The sequence below is a fragment of the Anguilla rostrata genome, chromosome 3, assembly GCF_018555375.3.
Source record: "Anguilla rostrata isolate EN2019 chromosome 3, ASM1855537v3, whole genome shotgun sequence".
Lineage (NCBI taxonomy): Eukaryota > Metazoa > Chordata > Actinopteri > Anguilliformes > Anguillidae > Anguilla > Anguilla rostrata.
This window is the reverse complement of record NC_057935.1, coordinates 16,379,446-16,401,267: the sequence shown is the minus strand read 5'-3', so window position 1 is coordinate 16,401,267 and position 21,822 is coordinate 16,379,446. Positions and strand designations below refer to the sequence as shown.

Below are 21,822 nucleotides of genomic sequence, written 5' to 3'. Positions count from 1 at the left end.
AACATTACGGTAAACATACCATATTATCATAGTATCAATCGTGTACTGTTCCTTAATGAATAGGGTTTTTGATTGTAATCATATTCCTTTTTCAGATAAGCATATGAAATGCAGAGTCACTGCAAGAGAGAACTAAATTTATATACAATTTATTTCAAATTTTATTTACACAATCATAAATAGATCCTTTATCAAATTCACCACACATGGAGTTTAGGGAAAACAGACAGACCCAACACTATGAATCCCTTATTTAAACACAAGGCTTTGGATACACAATATCACTCTGAAAGACCAGAATTTAAGAAGAGTCACTATTAAAAACAAAACAATGATAGCACGGAAATGCCTTGACAGCACAGAAAAAAAAATCATTACAGTAAAGTGCACTCAAAATTTTTGTTGAAAATACTATGTTTAAGGTTACATTTCATTTTAAAAATGTTACAGCATATATTGCATTGGGGAAAAAATCAAGAATAAATTAATTGTCACCCACATTTCCCAGTCAGTGGCAAAACATGCAGACTAAAACTCATGAAGAAACCCTGAGGTACATGGGATTAAAGCGGAAAAGCTTGAGAAAATAACAAATATGTCCGTTAACACTTTGCTTGAGGTATGTGCCATTGTGCTTACATAACGGTCATGACATACCAGCCATGACTAATCATGACAGTGCATTACAGCTTGTGACAGGTGTAACACCACTGCCGATGTATGCCGAAACCATATATACAAGTTATTTTGAATCAGTTTATGATTTTGAACTAGTTATGACGTTTGTCTTGACTAAGGATTCACTGTCGTGGCTAGTTATGGCTGGTTATGACTAGTGCTGTTCTGCCCGTGGCAGTGTTAGGTAGGCTTTATGACATATTGTTAAGGTTTACCATATTTACATACCCAATCCCGTGTTCAAACAGTGATCTGCTTTTTAAAAGTGAAGGCTGAAGACGTAGAAAATAAACATATGCACCACTTTGCTGTACATAAGACTTAAAATTCTGCATTTACAGTGTATGGAGCAGGAATAAGACACTACTCTGATATTCATTTCCAGCAGATGGCAGCAACACCCGACTTAATTTTTTTAAAAGTCTATCACAAGGTTTTAATGTTTTACCACAAGCAATAATTTTTCTAACTTAATAAATTAAACCTCAATAGTGCTCTCTGGATGGAAATCAAGATGGAATTATGATTTTTTTAATTATGTGCAGCAATATAGATTTTTCTACAAATGATCTCAAAATGCAATTTATTGCTGCCCTTAATTATCTTGTCTCATAAAGGAGCCCTTTGATTCTTAACGCAGGCAGAAAAAAAGGCATTGGTATTTCAGGGGCAAGTATGTTCTGTGTGCAACCTCATGACTTAACCTCTAGGGGGCTCTGTGTGTCCCCCTCAAAGGCCAGGTTATCATAATGGGGTGGGGGTGGGACTCCCTCCCCCTGGACTCCTCCGCCATTTGGGCCCTCCCCCTGGACTCCTTCACCATTTGGGCCGGCCCCCTGCACTCCTTCAACATTTGGGCTCTGCTGGTTCTGGTGAGGCACTATGGGGTAAAACCAGATGTACATCCAGTCAGTAGACAGCTAAACCCACTAAAACAAAACCCAAATGGGCCAACTGAATAAGTTGTATGAAAATACTTCTTGACATAATTTTAATGACCTTTATTCAAGGTGCCCTCCCAGAGTGAGAAACTCTCGTCAGTAAAAATGGAATTGCGGTTTTGTCCAGTATGTTTGGGATATCATTACATACAGGAACTGGTGTGTAATCGAATGGTTCAAATTCAGTCTCTGGAAACACACTTTTCCTTGCCTTTCATGCCAGAAAAGAGGTGTCCTTCTAAGTCTAAGGGCTTTCCAGGCCTGTTCTGACTGCTGTCACTGTAGACTGCCACGTGATAAAATGGCTGCTGAATGCCACATCAATCCAACAGCCACCACATGCTGCAAATTGTAATATACAGTTGTAATATCATATCATCAATCTATCAATACAGCTGAACCTCAAAGATAAGAACTTCTGTTTAGAGCTGGCTGGTCAACCCAAATGGTAGCATCGTATTTGTGTGTTTTCAATTCCTTGTTTACACTAATGCAAAAAGGCAAGCATTCACTGGAAATAGGTCACACTTTCATGTGGCTGTATCTAAAACGTCATATTCTATAACCCTTTGCTAAAATTCCAAACAACTTGGATGGCAAGGCAATAAATTATGTGAACTCAACAAATTACAGGCCGTCTAAAATGTGTAATTTGTGAAATATTTAAACATAACAAAATTGCTATAAGGCTTAAATTTTGTCAAGGAGGTCAGAATAGACTGCCTGGGGACGACAATTAGAGCTCGTACTCAGTATGCAAGTATGTCAGTGTGTCAGCCTCACGAGGCCAGAGAGAGGAAGACTGCTTACTGCTGCACGAAGGGGTCTGTGTGCCCGACGGGACGTCCTCGGGTTCGTACACAGAGGCGTACCCCGACGAGGCCGTTTCGCTCCGGGCGTCGGTCTCGCTAACCGTCAGGGTGGTGGGGCGCGGCTGCGACTCCGGCAGGACGGCCACCTGCAGCTCGTTACCGTGCGGTTCAGGCTCCTCTCCTTCCATCTGCGGGCCCCAACGGGAGAAGGCTAAACGCGTTAAACGCAAACGAGGCGGACCGGGAAGCAGGGACCCCCCGCAGAGTCTGCACTGCTCGCAGCTGCCCTGATCCTTGCCCTGATTTAATTGGCTAAAACATTGTTCTCTCCCTCTCCACATTAGCTAATGTGTGGGGAGTGTTCTGGTGCAAAATGGCTGCCGTACGTCACCCAGGTGGGTGCTACACATTAGTGGTGGGTGAGGTTGTGAGTTCCCACTCATCACTGTAAAGCACTGAAAAGTGCTATATAAATGCAGTGATTCATTCATTCATTCATCCATCCATCCATCCATCCATCCAGTCATAAAGTGTGAGGGACGTAACGTTGCCCTGCCATTCCCTAGAGTCCTAAAGCATTAGGGAAGTCTGTGATCGACCCAGCGTCAAGGGGAGGAACGCACCTCGACCCCTAGGGACTTCAGGATGTCGCATTTGCACATGGGGCAGGTCCTATGCTCCAGCAGCCAGGGTTCGATGCACGTCTTGTGGAAAAAATGGCTGGAGAGAGAAAATAAAATCCCTGACAGATCAGTAATGTACCACCACACACATACATACATGCAGCCCATACTGTTGTGGGCATTTAACCACAGATTTTCTACACAGTGCTGAGAGAGACGGCCATTCTAGCAATAAAATACCAGCATTTTCCATTGTTGATGCTCAATTATTGGATAATTATAAACGTTCAAAAGGGGCCACAGCAGAAGACAGAAAGCCATAGCTGCTGTAACACAGATGCCTCTTCTATTTATCATTGGGTACACATAATAAGGAAGTACAGGTTGGGAAAAAAACAAGAGCTGACCATGTAGTTTGTACATTAAACATCGGTTGTGTACTATAAATTCTCTCTTTTTTCGTCGACACCTGGTTATAAAAGAGGCTGAACTAAGAGGGCAATCGCGTTCTATTTAAAATATCCGGTGAGGGCGTGCTCACAAGTCAGCTAGTGGAAGGATAAGGAAACTATGAGTGCTGATATCAAGCTGGTCACACTCACAAAGCAAACAATGACCATCCTTTATCTGAAATAAAGATAAAAAAATTCTCCAGTTCAAGTGGGTAGAGCTGGCCCGACCGCATTCACAAAAATGAAAGTGACCTTGAAGAACAAACGCGACCATTCAGATCACTTTGTGTCATTTTTAATACTTCATTTCAACAATAAAACTCCCTCAAATAATATGAGCTATTAAAAAAAAGAAACACAGAAGTCCAGGCTCAGCCATTTCGAATGGTTTTTGCAAACGTCCAAAGTGGTATTGGACCCAGGGCTGTAGTTACTAAAAAGAAAAAAAGAAAAACTAAATAGTTATGGCTGTGGTTTATATGTATAGCTGACATTCTTAGTGTAAGCAAGGCTTTAGACACGAGGCTCTGGGACTGCGTGTGAAAACCATGAATATTATCAGGGGACAAGGGCGGCAACACGGCCATAAAAATCTTGCAACCCAGTGATTCATATAGTTCCACTGTAAATATCGTCTCTACAATCTATATTGTTCCAGAACGAAAACTAATAAAACTGAAGCTTTTTAAAGACACACTAGACAGGGGTTTCTGCCAAGCAAACAATGCAACAGTAGACCTGAGCTGGTTTCTTGAGCTGGATCTAAGCAGTCTAATCACATTTCAGCATGCAGTTTCACTGCAGATTTGCCCTTGCCAGAACAAACAAAAGCCCCAATCACTGCTGCACAATATGTACCTTCCTGAAAACAGCATGGGTCACATGACTGACCAGGACCATGTCAACCGCGAAGACAAAGCCATCACCCAGTGAATGATTTGGGCCAAATGTACACACTTGCCCAACGGCAGCTGTAACCCAAGAATACGTTGAAAGATATAGCAAAATATGTCTTTGTATGACTTTCCTCTACTTCTTACTTCTGCATTTGTTGTGCTATGCAGGAATAATGGTAATTTATTGTACAGGTACCATGATAGTGTTGTACAGTTAACTTGCCATTCTTTTTCACAAATGTTTTAACCAAATATTTCTGTTATCCTTCGATTACTACTAAAACTTTAAAACCACCGGCACTTACTATACTAACTGATGATATACCACGGCTTCAGCAAGCACACTTCTGGAACTCTTATAGCTGATGTGCAGTGCTCTGGTGCAAAATGGCTACTGCACATCACACTGGGTTACTACACATTAATGGTGGCTGAGAGGAGTCGCATGCCCACAAAATGTAAACCTTTCTATGATCCATGTTACATACGCTATATATTCGCTATATAAATGTAGACTCTTCTTCGGCTTATGAAACAGGCTACTTCCACTGAAAGGTCAACAAACGTTCCCATGCGGTTCTCCAGAGGCAAAGCCCTAGGGAGTCAACAACAGTCCTGCCGGTGATCTGCTTCTGGGAAACAGGTACTGCAAAGGGAACTGGTAGGGCGAGCCTCATCTGAGCATATACAGAGGCATCGCCTGACCTGCGGAGGGTAACGCCATTTGCAGAAATTTGCCTTAAGTGTTAGGATAGCTCTAAAATGCAGAGAGAGAACACACAGAATGAGTTTGCTTCTGAGTCAGTTAGCAGCCGCTTTTTAAATTATCGGTGTTAAAACCAGTGTGAGAACCTCCCAGAAACTTCTAGAAATGGAAAACACTCCAATACTTCATAAAGTACAAAAAAAAACTTGAAACAGCATTAAAGACAACTGGCCATTTTTCACAGTCCATCAGAGAAACCAGCCAACAATTAACACTTCATCAACACCAGCAGGAGAGGAGCACCAACGCACCTGCAGGTCAGTACGGACACCACGTCGCCAGGCTTGTAGGCATCGATACACACTGCGCAGGTATCCGCTTCAGGCCCAGTCTCCTTTACAGAAATAAAACAGTAAACATTCCATTAACGGCTATGTACCTGAGGGAGTGACCAAGAACTGATGTTACCCCATATTAAACTCCATAACCTCCAGAGGCATCCTTCCAACAGGTCAGTTATCAGCAACACACAGACACACGCATGCACGTACACACACACTTTACACATCATACACACGACGGGAAGGTTACCTGGTCACCTTGCTGCAATGTTCGCACCTGCAGCTGCCCAATGGCCTTCTTGGCCTCATCTTTAAGTTGTTTCTGGTAGATGGAAATTTATGATAGAGACAGAGGGATAGGAACAGAGAGAGATGGAGAGAAAGAGAAAGAGGTCAAGTTTTTGGGAAATTATTTGTTTTTTTCTGCCAGGCAGGGCTAAGTTTGGAATGGGGGATCGGACACACACGGACACACACACTGCTTGTATTTTACACAGGTTTTTAAAACCAAATAGCTTTTGTTGAAATCACAGTCAAATAATTATGTGTTCATTAGACAAGTTTCAGAGGGGTGGCGTATCTATTGGGTGTTCTAGGAAGGAAACATAAGTAATCGTTAATGGAATATTACGTGAAGACGTCCACAGTACACATCATACATTTCCACAGCTAGATATGTACTACGGAAATCTGGGTTAAGTAGAGGGCCCAAGTGCACACCGGCAGAGCTCCACCTGGGAATTAAGCCAGCACTACCTCTCTGGTTGCTAACTAAGATCATTAGCCAGTCCCTCAGGTGACGCCCTGGAGAGGATGTGACAGCGGAAGCCGGTCCCTTGTCTGGGACTCGTGGCGCGCTCCCTGAGTAACTACATGACCAGTAAACAGAGAATCCCCCCCTTCTCAGGAAACCACACCATAATATTTGTGTCATCAACAATCTCTGGGGTATGGGGGATTGGGGTTGGGTTGGTTGCTGGAAACATTACATCAGCCTGTGTAGAGAGTGAAAGGAGGGCAAGTTGGGGGTGGGGCTCAGGTTTGGAGTGCGGGAGAGAAGCCTCTGAACAACAAATGAAAACTCAGCGGGAAGAGCACCGCTGGGAAATGGCAACGAGCGTGCCCTTGCGCGAGGCAGGAGGAGACGAAAGACGCCATTTACTACTGCGAACCAACAAACATCACCTGACACCACCTCGAAGACCACCAGAGCAAAGGGACACGGAATTCACAAATCATTCCCAATGAGTCTGGTACAATTAACACCAGGATCCCCTCGAGAGCACCACAGGATGCCTTTGGCACTGAAACATATGCATCCACCTGCTGGCGGATCTTTTAATGGGATATTTGCACAACAAAGAGAAGACAGCGTGAATCAGATTAGTAGAGTGTCACAGTGATGGTGTCTTTTTGTAAGCCACCCCGGAAGTTTCTTCCACCGCGGGTTCCCTCGGCAGATTTCCGGTGCTTTTTCCCACAGGGATCTTGTTTTCCACAGAAAACAATGTCTGAAGTTAACGTAAGCCTAAGAAACTTTTAAATTTTGTTGTGCAAGATAAATTTCACCCATTCATATCTCAACCGTGAATTTTGAATCAGATAGCAACTTAATTTTTTAAAGCAGATAACAAGTTTCTACATCAAAACTACAATGGTTGTCACTTGCAGGCGGGCTGGTACGGAAACTGAAGTGGTGGTTGGTAAAATACGACCGTTAATGTGCTTTCAATATAGCAACTTGATAACAACTTACTTTTTAAAACACATAAAAGCTTTAAATTCACGGTTGAGATGTTACTGGGTGTAATTTGACTCCTAGAACAAAACCTGAAACTCTGGTTACGTTAACCGCAGACATTATTTTCTGCAGAAATTTTTTTTTAAAGTCAGAAACTCACATCCGGGTTTTAGGACTACAAACTGTAACACTCCATTGAGTACCCAGATTAATTCACAAAGGTTAGTGCTTTTTGCAGAACCTATCAAACGTTGTGCAGGAGCCCATTATTAAATGTTGGACAGAAATGTATTGGGGCAAGGCCATAAAAAAAACAGAAAAAATTAACCCTCTTCAGAGAGAGGAATTTCAAAAAACAGTAAACAAAAGCCATATAACGCCCAGGGTGAATATTCCACTATGGGAACAGTTTCCCCTCACGGAAACCCAAAGGTCCCGTTGGGTCTGAATATTTCATGGAGTCGGCTCACACAGTTCAGATTTCACTGAGTTAAGAAGAGCAGCGTGCAGCTGAAACCCAGAGCTGCAGAGAACAGACAGGATTTCGGGTGAATCTATGTCAGATGGCCTATGGACTGTGTGTTTGTGGTTGCAGTTGTGGTTGTGGCTGCGTGTGTGTGTAAGTTGCAGATCAGAGCGACCATGTGAGAGATATTACAAATAACTTACGTTGTTGACGTTGATTCTGCTGCACTGCAACCTTCAGTATTTTGTGAAACTAATTCTCCCTCCTACTAAAGCTATCCACAGCTGATTCAAACAGACTGCCATGAAACCAGTTTTTACATGTTTGCAAACAGTCTGTGAGTGCTCACTATTGACACACATTTCATTCATACTATAACCAAGGACTAAGATGTGTGTCAACCACAGGTAAGAAACATGCTTTTGTTACAGGTAGCCTTGTAACTCTAAAAAGAAGCAGTGCAGGTCAAAGCAATTTAGCGGTCAAACCAATGATGCTTTTCCCCAAAACCGCCTTATAAAACTGCCCACTGACATTCTAAGTGGACTGGAGGGGCTGGGTTAACAAAAGCTATAGCCTTAGACTGAGGTTTCCAACAGGGGATATAATCTTGGAATTTCCACTTTGAAAAAGTCTCAAGCATTCAAATGCAACCTGCCCAGCAGAGAACATTGGGACACTCGACAGACAGTTAATATTCAAATGCATTCACTACTGCTATTTCAGCTTATGAATGGTGATTGGTGTAATATTGATCATGTGATCTGGCCTAGTATGGCTGCTTACCTGTCTGCGGTTGTGGGCCCGCACGCTGTAGAGCCGGCGGGCCGAGTGAAATATGAAGTAACCCACGGTGATGGCGGTCACCACGAAGAAGGAGAGGGACACCAGTATGAGGGAATACTGGCTCAACCAGGGCCCGTGTGGATTTCCCACGGCAATGGCCATCGTGACCTGGACTCCACTCTTGACCAGCTTGACAATTTCCATGCCCCAACTATTGCCGATCATGATGGCCACTATGTCACGTGCACCTATGAACACACACAATTACAATCACATAGGACACAAACATATACACACACACACACACACAAAACATAGGAGGCAAGCCACAGGAATTTGTTCATGAAAGGACTGTGAAATACAAATTTCACTGATAAAGGCACTTTTCGCTTGGGTCTAATTCCACTGTGGACAGCAATGGGCGGGCAGTGTCTGTTGGAACTATGCCAACAGGATATATTGAATGTGATGACGATTAGCACTGGGGCCTCACATTAGGCCTGCGTAAGAGCCAAATTAGGGGTCCAATGTTCTGTCTGGTTATTGAACCAAATCAGCGATGGGCCCCATTTTAGGCATGATTATGGACCCAGAGCAGCAGCAGCAGGTCCCTGTGTTAGGCCTCCTTATAGAGCCCGAGAGGTCACTGCATTTTACCACCTTTTCCCTTTTGCACACATTTGTAATGGCAGTATGTGTGCTGAATAAATTAGTGCTTTCATGGGTCAGACTGATACCTTTTTTTTTTGCAGTGTGCGATTAGCATTCTCTCCCTTTTTATATTGTTAGCTCCACGCAGCTGCATGTACAACTCAGTTCAGTGCGTTGACTGAGTGCAACAACACTCTCCTTGTTTTTGTATTCCCCTGAGAGACTGCAAACAATTTATTGTTTGGGTCACTATACTGACTGTCACAAAGTTGTATCAGGGATAAGTTTGTTTGTGTTCACCATTCTGCCCCTAAGACAGGAGTGTCAATGTACAGGATGTTTCCGTGTTTGCTGAAAATGACAGATTTAAGAAGGCAAAAGCTCAATATGTGTCCCTTGTTTCCCATTTCATAATTAACAGTCTAGTTCATAAAACTGAGCATTATCCTTTGAGTTATTCCCACTAGTGCAGCACTTCCAATGCATCACCTGCACACACCGCCATTGTCAGGTTAAGCAATGTTAAAATGTTATTAACCTTTCACCGTTGGTCTACACCACGACCCCCGTCCCGTACGGTAGGCTAGGCACTGCACTGAGTGGTAGAACCTTGTTTTAAAACAAAGCCGGTTGTTCGGTGAAATATATTTGTACTAACACATTCGCTTAGGAGAACATTGCTAAATGAAGATTCATATATGAGCACATTCACTTCTATATTTGCTTTAGATTTGACCTGGTTTCTGTAGCTGGCCAGGAGTAAACAACTTGACAGCCTATAGGAAAATCTTTCTGGCGGCGGAGCGGGGGGTCATGAAAAAGTATCTCGCGGCACAACAAATGTTGCCAAACTCGAGTTTGCAAACAGCAATAAATAAAGAATAATATTACTATATTACGAGTGTATATATATTCAACAAATAAGAATAAACGTTTTCGCAATTCGGACAGATTCGTTCATTCAAATTTCATACATACCTGGGTGAGCCATTTGTATAACGCTATAACCTGTGTCTGCTTCATTAAATATTACTGCCGCGATAGCTCCATTGCTCGCCGCAATTTTGATCTTGTCTGAAAAAGTACATCCATGCCCGCGCTGTATGAGAGCGATCCATCCCCTAGCATTACTAGGAGCGTCATAAAAAGTATCAATTTCACAGCCGTGTATCGGTTCGGGTAAAAACACACTCCCTGCCACTGAAGTCTTCGGCGAATCCTGCCCGTAAAGTCCACCTTCTTTGCGTTGCCATACGGTTATGTTCTGAGAGTCAACATAAGATACATTCACATATGCTGTATACAAGTAAGCAGCCTGCGCCGAGTGTAAACTTGATACTAGCAAACAAGAAGCCACGAACAACCATGAAAACAGACGTTTTGCTTCGAGTCCCATAACTTTCCCTTCACTCTCAACCAATGTTTCAAGCCCAAAATAAAATCGGGTAGCGTAAAGCAAAACCCCTTTCACGGCGGTAAAAAGTTTACCAATGTACGTTATCCTTGCGCATTCAAATGCAAGTTTGTGTCGATCAAAAAGTAGAGTCTCCTTGGAGTCAATTGGTAGTCCCGTCTATCTATTCGGTAGTTCCGGATCAGCGTCTAACTTTCACCCTAAAATGTTGGTATTTGGATTTGGAGGTTCTTAAACTGATCCTGGACCGGCTATTTGCGAAAAACTGTCGCGCTACCTCCACCTCAGCCAGGTCGAATAGAATTTGGGCACACCCACGTCTCCCTTAAAGGAACAGATATCTTGTGCTCAATCCTATGTTCAACAGTCAACAACAATTCACAATTCCAAAGATCTGGATTACAAATGAAAGATTAACTCACTTAATATTTACTTAATTAATATCATAACACCCCACAGAAAAATAATAAATCGCTTACTTGATTTTCACTTAGTTTTCTGTGTCAAATTTACCCTTGAATAACATAACATCAAGTTGGGAGTCTAAAAACCGCAGATTTTTTACAAATTCAACCAATAAATATCGACAGTATGCCTATATCAATGCAGGCTATTGCACGGTAAAATATAAATTGTTGTCCTGAAACTCAAGCACAAGTTCAGATCGGTCACAAAATTAATAAAATACATTATCTTGGCCTTCACATGACTTTTCATATTTCGTTAAATATACTTGCCGATTGTAGTATGCTTAAATAAAACAACAGGTCTCATAATTATAATTCCAAAAATGTCACTAACACGAATACGCATAATAGCCTAACCGAGGCAACAGTTCAACCTCCAATATGAACCTACGTTGTTTACCAGGCTCGATATGACTACTCAGCCAGGCAACTGAAACATTTCAGACGCTCAGTCTCTGATCTCTCATATTCAGTCTGCTATATCAAGCTACTTCTGAGGTCATGCCTGAATTGGGGAGGTCTACTATGCTGTACGCTGCCATCTGCTGGTAACCAAGAGGAAAGTTGTATAAAACCGTGTGCAGTGCAGCCCTTGTTTTACGGAATTTGCTGACTGAAACCACTCTGTAGTATTCTGAAGGCTCTAAAAGGCAGAAACTATTCTGTTATTGATAGCCTACATGTGCACACGCTGTGATTCCTACAAAACATTGCCAATTTGCCATAACCTGCGTGATTTATTGACAGTACATAGTTTACATATTTATCTAATAATGGACATTTAACAGAAGATAATTACGCCTGAATAATAACTTCACTTGCAAAAGAGTTAAGGCCCGAGAGACAAAAAAAATGCCCACTTCTCTAGGGTTATTCTATCTCTGATCTAAATAGCGAGGAAATATGACGACAGTATCCAGAATACCAGGGTAGTCACGGAAAGGACTCGCACAAGCATTAATAATGTTGATACAGCAGGCAATGTTTCCACTCGGTTTAACACAACACTGTTTGAAGAAGACCAGCTGATATTTCCTTCCACAGCAACCATTGCAAGGATGTTGCGTAAGAACGCGCAATATTTCGTATTTTTCATAAGCATAAGAAGTGACCAAAATACTTTAAATATATTCTGTTAATTATTTTTTAATTTAAAAGTCTGCAAAATTCGTCAATAATGTAAAATCGTGGAAATGCCTATATATGGAAAATTCAGGAAACGTAAATAAATCAGGGTTCAATGTACTACTACCCAAAATATTATATAAAATACAAAATGAATGTAAAATTCCTTTTGGCCATGAAGTCAAATCAAGATGATATATATTATTTTAAAAACTACATATGATTATAACACCACTGAGCTAGACTTGTTGAGTCATTTGAGTTATATAAGAAGTCTTTACAATGTCTGTGTAACCATTACCGTACAACGTGTGCGCATGGGAACAGGCCCTAAAACATTATTGTTAGCCGTTTGAACTTTTTCCACTGCTTTTATGCACCTGAGTGGAAGGTTCTAGATGACCTTCTGATAGCCACAAACCTCACATACCTTCCAGATACATGGGGCTTGTCTCGTTCCCAGTGCCGTCAAGGTTGTAGATGACCACAGCCGAGGCTCCCTGCCGAGCGGCTCTTCGGACCTTCTCTGAGAAGGTGCAGTTCCCTCTCTTGATCAGGGCCACCCAATTATCTTGATCGCCCAAGTGGTCGGTAAACGTGGTGGTGGGATCGCAGGCCAGGGGATCCGGGACTGGCAGCTCTACTCGCCCGTATGTGCTCCCTATGGCAGCGTTATTCCCGAACACTCCGCACTCGCACATCCGTCGGACCGTCTGGTTGTCCGTCGGGCTCTTGTACCTTATCTCCACATAGGCTGTCCAGAAAACCGATGCCATCGCTTCGCGCTGAACAGCCAGAAGCAGCCACAAGCAGGCCCAAAACCACGAGAAGCTGTGCCTACCCTCCATTCCTATTTTGCTTTATGTCAGTTCAAACTCAGGCTCAGTGACTCAAGCCGGTTTTTACACCAGCCCCAGTTCCCGTTATCTGACTGAACCTTGAACACTGGCTCAAGGGCTTGTGGGGTTTGGCTGTGTGAACAAATTCAGATGCGATATGACTTTACACTTTGTACGTCAGACATCTGCAGATTCTCATTGGATCATTTAAGACTGATATCTCAGTACCTGTGGCTAAATCGGCAAACTCGCAAAACAAATAAGTAAAATCAGCAGAGGCCATATCAGATGATACTATGCATAGGCTAGTAAGGCTACAGGATAGGTTTACTTAAAAATAAATTAAATATATAAACAAACAGCTTAGAGTAGTGCTTTAGAGTAAAAACAACTAACAGCTTTGCTTTAGAGCAAAAATTTCACGAGATAGCACAATTTTCTGTAAAATTACTTACAGATAAATATTAATTTCCAGTTCAATGAAATATGCACTGCATCCGGAGAGCATAATCCAGTGGTTCCTACCGTGTTAGAACAGGCTCACAGGTATTATCAAAGGGCAGCTGTTTAACATAGACCTGCATTAGACACAACTGGTATGCTTTATAGGAAGTAATACTGCAGTTTCTGGCAATTAAAATGATAAAAAATCACTGAAAAACAAGCCTTTGAAAGGAAAAAACATCTTATTTTGAATAGGATATCAACATGGCGTCTTATTCAATGTGTTTTGGTTAACCACAAATCTTTTCAAAAATTTTCAGGGCAGACAAATCTGTATTGTTAAGGGCCAGGGGAGTGTCCCATTTTCTCCAAAGAAGCTCAGTTGGAGTTACTAAAATTATTGTTGACACTGGAAAATTTCCACGGTGAAGTGTTGTTTGACACTCTATTTGTAAATGAGACTATTTAAAAATCAGCGACTGATTTAGCTTGCCAGGGCATCTGTAGGCCCTAGCTCAAATGAATAAAGCTCACTAAATTCTGATTTCCTCAGTGCACTTAAAACAATCTCAGAGGTGATGCATCAACATACTTTACGGACATGGTTTGACCTAAAATAAAGTACGGAACATTACTTCAAACAGGCTAATCTCTCCAGGGAGTAATGGGGTTTAAAGGTCACTAAAAGAAGAAGGAACTCATAAAAGAAGTTCCTGCCCACAAGAAAAACCATATACAATCTGCACACACTAAAAATATCCTGTAAATAACATGAAACAAAAGGAAACAAGACCACGTCAAAACCTAGTATATGGCTGGACCGAACCGGCCGACCAATGGTGTAACTTCATCAGTCAGTCACTCAGTCACTCAGTCACAGACATTTGCATTTATAGGGCTGGCCCCGCTGTTGCGGTCCAGCCAAAAACTATAAATCCTATAATTTAACTGGATGAATCCTGTTTTTTTTTTTTTTTTTTTTTTAAGAGATAGCTGTTAAAATGATGAGTTATTGCAGTTATTCTATTTTACTTTGATAAAGGTTAAAGGTGAAAATCCTGCATATTTTTAAAAACATTCTGCTGTAAAAATACTTTTTTACAGAGTAAGTTTAATCATGTTAAAAGTCTAAACGTTTTTGTTATATTTTGTTTTAATGCAGCAATGTTCCATCTAATCCTAGCTGGTTGAGCAACTGTGTGATTCAGACGCATGGATATTACGGGCTGTTTCCTGTCCCCAACTTCCACAGGCCTTGAATGAAAAGAAGGACAGAGTACAAATACAGCTGGCCAGTGAAGAGTGTTACGTCTTAATTCTGCCACCTAATGAGATGCTAATGGTCTGGTATTGACACACATGGGTGCACTGACTCTCTGGAAGGATATGTTAAATGCTGTAAATAATGCTTTTTTAGTGCACTGACAGCATACTCTGTCAGCATATTCTGTCTGACCCGTATTTTTAAAAGACCCCTATTTTTAGATCACCCAGTGTGAGGTGTTTTCCTGACTGGATTGCCTCTGTTGTAAGGCTGAGGTGGATTCTTTCCTTAACCCAACAATAGAAACATATGTAATCAAAGTCTTTCAGGAAAGAGAGACAATAGTCATTGTTTGCCATAATTACACCTGAAGTGCACCATTGCCTCCTCCTTCTCCAGATCTGAACCCAATAAAGCATTCATGAAATATCCTGGAATGACACCTGAGACCGTGTTTTAACTTCCATTAACTAAGCGTGAGCTGATTGACTTATAGAATAGTGGCCTCATAGTTCCAGACACCGGTAATCTCTGTATGCCACAGTACTGTTGTGACCACACATGCCCGCAGTTGCCTGACCACAGCATTTCATCTTCATTACTAAACTAAGATGGCATCCTCCAACTCTACTTTTTCATTTCGGACAAGCTTACATTGAGTGATCCTAACATACAAGGTTACATGAACACCAGTGGAAGTACCTACTGGGTGTATTTATCTCAAAACAAATACATACGCACTCCAAAGTGTCTTGCAATAAGGCCCAGTTTAAATGTCACACTAGAAAGTCCAGAATGGGAACTCATATACTCTTACGTTTACCTATACTCCAAAGATGAAGCGATATTTTTGTTTAACCCGAGCACAAAGAGCAACGGGTCGAAACTTTATCCGCCACGAGATTAAACGCAAATATCACGCAGCGAGCGCGAAAGTTTTCCTCCTGCATTTGCCTAATTCCACGTCAGTGAGCAGGCCACTGAGTTTACTGTACAGTATGTTCTGGTCAGTATGCTGGCCATGGCTGTTGTCATGCAAAAAAAGGTGGGGAAAAAAACACACCGTGGTTGTAGGTTTCTGATTTACACGGCTGCGGCAGTGGTGTTAACCCAAGCTCAGCAGGGAGGGGGCATTAGGTTCAGTCGGGTAGACAGCACTAATCTTTTACCTGCATACCTATTAATGCACCATACATTTACACTGCACCGCCCTTCCTTTTGGGAAGAAAACAAGGTAGAGACTGTGTTATTAACACAGGATAGGCCGCCTGCATTCCTTTAATGGCACTGTTTGCAATGGAGCGTGTTGATGCATAATGAGTCAGCACATTTCCCCCAAGTGTTTATGGCACTTTTATCTAACACCACCAGTCGGTTGATTGCTGAATAGTTGTTACCTAGAGACCACATAAAATCTCACCGTACGCACTTTTATGCTCAAAGTTTTTTTTCTGGTCCGTCTTCTTTTCTTCTCCTTCCGGCTAATCTTACCTGAAAACCTAACTTTAAAAAACAAATATGGGCCATGAATCTTTCAGAGGAAAGAGATTGACTTTTTTTTTTTACTGAATCCGTGATCTACTCTGGCACGGTACCATCCGAACAATCCTATTTTCTGCGTTGTCATCTTTGAACTACTAGATGGTAGTTAAACATAATACAATGAAAAACAAGTTTTGTTCTGAAAAATAAGAGCAATCCACAGAACTAGATTTGGTTAGCAAGGTACATTAGATTCTGGCTACAGATCGAATATTCTAATATAACTGAGACACTAAAGAGCTCCTCTCAATCTAACTGCAATGCATGCTCATACAATTTAGGCAAGGTTTATTATTATTATTTATTTGTTTTTTTTTTTTACTGTTTGCCACACATGAAATTGAAAGCAAAGCCAAAAAAATGTGCAAATATTTACAAGACGAGGCGGGGAAAAGCCTTCTGTTAATTTCTTTACTTAAAGCTGAGGAAAGTAAATGCATTGATGTTTGAATGATGCTGCATCTGGACTGTGGATGTTAATCATTAAAATCACTCACTGTTGGCGGGCATGGAGGGGCTGTGGAATTCACCAGATCAATAAAAAAAACCTGAAAACCTAACTCAAGAGTAAAATCACAACAACACCACCTGTCTCGAAATGTTTATTTCAATGATATTACATTTTCCAGGTTTAAAAAAAGAAAAAAAGAAATACCACTGTCACAGAGATAATAACCAAAATGATGAAGAATGTAAACCTTTCATTTTTAATTTTTTTAAACAATATGTTAAAGCTTATCCTGACAGTACCTGTAAGTGGTAAACAAGCTGTACGATGCCAGTTATTTACTTTGTGCAACACTGAAAAAAATACACCTCTCCCCATTAAGACACTTCAATAATTTTTTTCTGTTACAAAATACATTTGTTTTACTTTTAAATCATAGAACATTTAGAAATGCATTATAGTCTGACGTAATATAAAATAAACCACTGTACTAAATATTCTTTGTACATTTTATGATACAATATCTACATTTCTTTCAGTTTTAAATTTAAATGCAAAATTCTGCCTCATTTTGTTGTCTTGCACCAAGCTTAATTATTTTTTTAAATAATCTTATTTTACATTAGTAATTTTTTTTCTTAACCTTCCCCCATCTTCAATGCAACGCCTAAAGAAATAAATAAAGTCAAATGCCAAAACCTACAGTAATAACCTCCAGTGGAAAGATAACGTGGAGGCGTGGCCTAACTGCTGTGCTGTTAGACACAACTCAGCATGCAGTAAATTTATAATCCACCCACCTGGTGAGTGCAAACAAAAAAAGATTCCTTGTTTCCTTGTTGAAGATGTTACTTTAAAATTTTAAGTTTTTTTTTTTTTTACGAGACCAAGGAAATATGTGCTGAAATTAGATGTAAAATCACAATAATAATTGCACTAAAAAAGCATTCCGCGGCAAGATGAAATCAGCTCTGTCATGCTGTCAAATTAAAATGAAAAGCTGTGAATTGACAAATTATTTGACTGCAGCACAAGAGGACGGTACCTTACTGAAGCAACCCTGCTTCACATAGTGGAGAAATTACGAGAAGCGTTTCCATCTCATTATTTCTTCAGAAAACAAGCAGAAACATAGTTTTGACCACTCCCGGTTTCATTGCTCAAGCAGAGGTCACACTGACAACCAAAAGGCTTGATAACTCTCACATATTTCATAATTCCTTCAAGTAGCATATTAACATGAATAGCTTCAGTATTTGATTGAGGTTTATACAGTTTAAAAAGGTACTAATAAAGTGGATAACAAAAGACACTTAAGGTTGAGTTTGACAGCTGAATAAGAGAGCATAGGTGGAAATTAGATTTTGTACTGCTATCAGGAAGTATTTATTTTCAGGGAAATGGAACATACTTCCAGGTCATATAATGGAGACACAGACACTTGGGTTTCAAGTCCAGGCCTGATACAGTGCTGTATACTCTCTAGTCTGTAAGTGAATAGCCTACATAGCCTGAGTGGCCTGTTTTAAACAATCTTGTCACCTGTAAAATGCTGTCCGGTCTGTTGATGCACCAACTAGTCAGTTGTAGAGACCTTGGCTCAAAGTTTACTATTAACTCAAATGAGGAGGAATTAGGGGCATGAAGCAGCACATTGCTGAAGTAGTGCATCACTAAAAGTATCAGCAAATCGCTAAAGCACACACATCACTCAAACAAATGCACCCTTTAACAAGGCTTCCAATTTTATGGTGTGTTGTGTCATAGACTAGTTAAACTGTCTTATTAGGCTAGCTTTCTGTTGAACATTGTACTAACAATAAAATTATAAATGATTAATGTGCAGATTCTAAACTCAATATGCTCTTTCTTCCTCTTTGATCTGTGACTATGTCTGTGTTTCTTTTTAAAATTCAGTTTTACACACAATTGCTTCTATGGAAAATTTATGGAACTAGTACAATGTGACTATCATTCTCTTGTATTTGACCTCTTTGGATATCAAAAGTGATTTACAAATCAAAATTACAAAATCAAAATAGATTATTCATGGTCACACAACAGAGGCACATTAAAAGCAAACTAAATATTTAGGGTTGCTTAGGGTTGAATATATTAATGGGGGAAAGTATAAAAATATAAAGTTTCTAATTTTAGCTAAATTAATACACTGTGTTGCAAGAAGTTAAAGATCATGTGTTTTTAATGTATGGAGACCAGAATAAAGGCCGTCCATTCTTGAAGAGTATAATCAGTGAGGTGATATTGGCAGGAGCCTACTATATGTCAAGTTATTTTATGTTTTTATGTGTATATACATTTACGAGAAACCAAGAAATTGTATAAGGTTGCCTTTGATACATCTCATATGCATACAAACACACCCAAATACAAACACACACAAATACACGCAAACACACACACGCACACGCACACGCACGCGCACACACACAAACAGGGTCAAAGGAATGTTCCAGATATTTCTGTACAAAAATATTTAAATCCCATTTACACAGTACATATTGTAGGCTATTAAATAATTCTGTCTTTCTTTTATACATTAAAACCTGTCTTAATACATCCTTTTTCAAATCAGAAGTTAAAACATTCTTTAGATATATATCTTTCAAAATCTTTTCCCTGGACAGAGAGAGTTTTTTTATTCAGCTGCTAGGAGACGGAGTGTGTTGGACAGGATGAATCACTGGGTCGGTGAGGGCCAATCACAGACAGCCAGGCAGGAGGAAACATGGGCACACGTGTGCACGCATGAGAGTTTAAAGCCATTCATGACTCAACTGAATTACTATTTATGACTCAAACTTCGTTTTGGCTAATTTAAAATCCAATGAAATTGATAAATTTGTAACTAAATTTAATTACCATTCGTGAATCAGCCTCCACTCTTGAGTTATGAACACAATCCACATAAATTAAACCTTAACGAGGAATGTTCTGCCGCGTATGGAAATCATTTTGAGAAACAAAACGAGGCAAATACAGACACAGGAAACGCACGCACATACATGCTATAAAATTAATATTTACCATTAGAATCAATTTTTAAAAAAAAATCTAATTATCATGGAAGGTTGCAATGTAATGATATGCAGAAAACATAAACAGACCTGTTGGATGAAAAGCAATTTGTATTGTGTGAGTCTGTTAGAGAGAGAGAGAGAGAAAGAGAGAGAGACAGAGAGAGATACATAAAACAGAACCAGCCATGTAACATTCCTGATGCTTCTAAAATTGATATTCATCAACCATATTGATGTTATATTACTTTTAAAGATCGATTAAGATCATTTCTAAATATGTTTCATATATTTATGTCGTAACAAAACACAAGGGTACATATTGGAATACCTTCCACCATTGCCTCAGCCAACACTGTAAACCTGCCTCCAGACAGTGAACAAGGACTGCATAAGGCCTGCATGCTGTGCTTGGGCTTGCAATGAAACTTCATGGGACTACACATAGCCTGAGAACCTTTTTCTCCAGTGAAGGTGCACACAATAAATGGAGCACAATCTACTACTTTTCCATGAAAAGATCCAAATAAATCCATGACCCCAAACAGCAGAGGGTGCACTGACCCAGACAAAATAACACCAGTTTCAAAACCTGAAAAGCCTTTAAGCCAGACTCGCCTGGGTCAATTACATTTCAATTCAGTCAATTCAGGAAATTAACTGAAATTCATTTTGTGAATTCAAAAATGGCCACAAAGTTATTTCAGGATTTTCTCAACTGATGAATTAATTCATTTCTGAAATTGAAATGGAACTGAAATAGACTAAAAATGGAATTGGCCGCAATTCTGTTGCACAGCCTCTAGTCTAATCTCCAAGCAGCCATTTACAAGCCAATGTTAGCCTTTGCACCCCTTCTGCACTGTAACCGTAGCGCACAGCAGACCCAAAATAAAAATGAATTAAAAAAAGACTATTATTTCACAGTAAAATGTGAATATCGAAGCAAGCTGCCACACTCCTGGCTGTGCAGCCCAGCAGTAAGAACTTCAAGAGTCTTGAAGCATGGATTTCCATTCATCGCATATTTTTAATCTTTCTTTCTAACGATGACTTTTAAAAATAATAAAACAGACCCCATTTTCAAAGAAAATGTTCTTAATCAGGACCATGAGGAGAGTTGCATGGAGAAATGAGACGCTGATTCCAGCAATGGTTTATTTGATCAGAACCATCTCAGACGCTTTCCCCTTGATCTTACAGACCAACATTTTTACACAAGTAGACGTAACGACTGAACTGACCGTGTATTTTAAGTAGCGTGTATTAATTAGTGTGTTTAAAGTGCGTTCTGGCAATTGTATTGGATGCTGCTCCTGTCTACTTTAAGCAGACCAAAGCAAAAAGTGTGATTATTTGTGCTTGTAATGTTTTATGTTTTTTTTTTTTTATACTGTGTTTATGGAACACTGGGTGTCACGGTGATCTAGTCTGGTTGTTTACAAAAAGCACAATGTTTTTTTTTTTTTGACCTCAGGAAAACAGCTCCACACATCAACACTGGCTCCCCAAGTTAGAGCTCCACCCCTCCCCCATTTCCTGCTGCCATATAACACAAAAAACAAGCACAAAAAATGCACCTGTTTTAAAGAAAACTAGAATTATAATAGTATCAATAAAACGACGCGGAGACAGAATGTACCTTATTCAAAGTAAGGCCACTCCTGATGGGTTCTGAAACTGTTTGTGAGGGGCGGTTGCCACGGTGAACGCAAGCATCGTTCTAGGGACCGGCTCAACCAGGCATCCCTTTGCACCCCTCCAGGGGCAGTGCAGTCGCAGTCTGGTCCCTGAGGGGGGCGCTATCGTGGGAGCTGCATACTTGAAAGGTTGCCAGTCTGGTTTAGCGTATGCCGGTGTGGCTGCGGTTGTTGTTGTTGCTGCTGCTGCTGCTGCTGCTGCTGCTGTTGTTGTGGCTGAATGTATCCCATGGTGCTTTGCTGTGGTACTTGAGCTGTGTGGAAGAGAGCCTGGGTCTGCATCCCTGGAGCTTGCATCTGTTGTGCAGAGAAAACAGATCAGACCAGGCAGCGTGTGTGTGTGTGTGTGTGTGTGTGTGTGTCCGCGCGCACACGTGTGTGTTTATGAGAGACTAGATCTACATTAAAGTATATTTATGAGTTCATACATATGTATGCAAGTACAGCT

At 40.6% G+C, this 21,822-nt stretch overlaps 2 protein-coding genes across 6 annotated transcripts in view; both read right to left on the bottom strand.

Moving 5' to 3' along the window:
* Positions 1-133: 133 nt before the first annotated feature.
* On the bottom strand, positions 134-13,081 carry LOC135250322 (E3 ubiquitin-protein ligase RNF128-like). 2 transcript variants are annotated; one of them, XM_064326516.1, is made up of 7 exons: positions 12,530-13,081; positions 8,443-8,690; positions 5,700-5,771; positions 5,420-5,502; positions 3,055-3,151; positions 2,430-2,619; positions 134-1,558 (listed from the first exon to the last, which is right to left on the bottom strand). In XM_064326516.1, exons 1-7 carry the CDS (start codon positions 12,945-12,947, stop codon positions 1,371-1,373), a joined length of 1,296 nt encoding a protein of 431 aa, XP_064182586.1. In that variant the 5' UTR covers positions 12,948-13,081; the 3' UTR covers positions 134-1,370. The 2 variants fall into 2 exon arrangements, with proteins under 2 accessions (XP_064182586.1, XP_064182587.1); XM_064326517.1 differs by lacking the exon at positions 12,530-13,081 and adding an exon at positions 10,072-12,060.
* A 4,414-nt stretch (positions 13,082-17,495) lies between these two features.
* Positions 17,496-21,822, bottom strand: part of LOC135250321 (neuronal PAS domain-containing protein 2-like) — a 42,882-nt gene continuing 38,555 nt past the window's right edge. For 3 of the 4 annotated variants that reach the window (XM_064326512.1, XM_064326514.1, XM_064326513.1), the window contains one exon: positions 17,496-21,671. In XM_064326512.1, coding sequence (XP_064182582.1) covers positions 21,477-21,671 — 195 coding nt within the window. In that variant the 3' untranslated portion in view covers positions 17,496-21,476. The remainder of the gene's footprint in view (positions 21,672-21,822) is intronic. The other variant, XR_010328901.1, reaches the window with a different exon arrangement.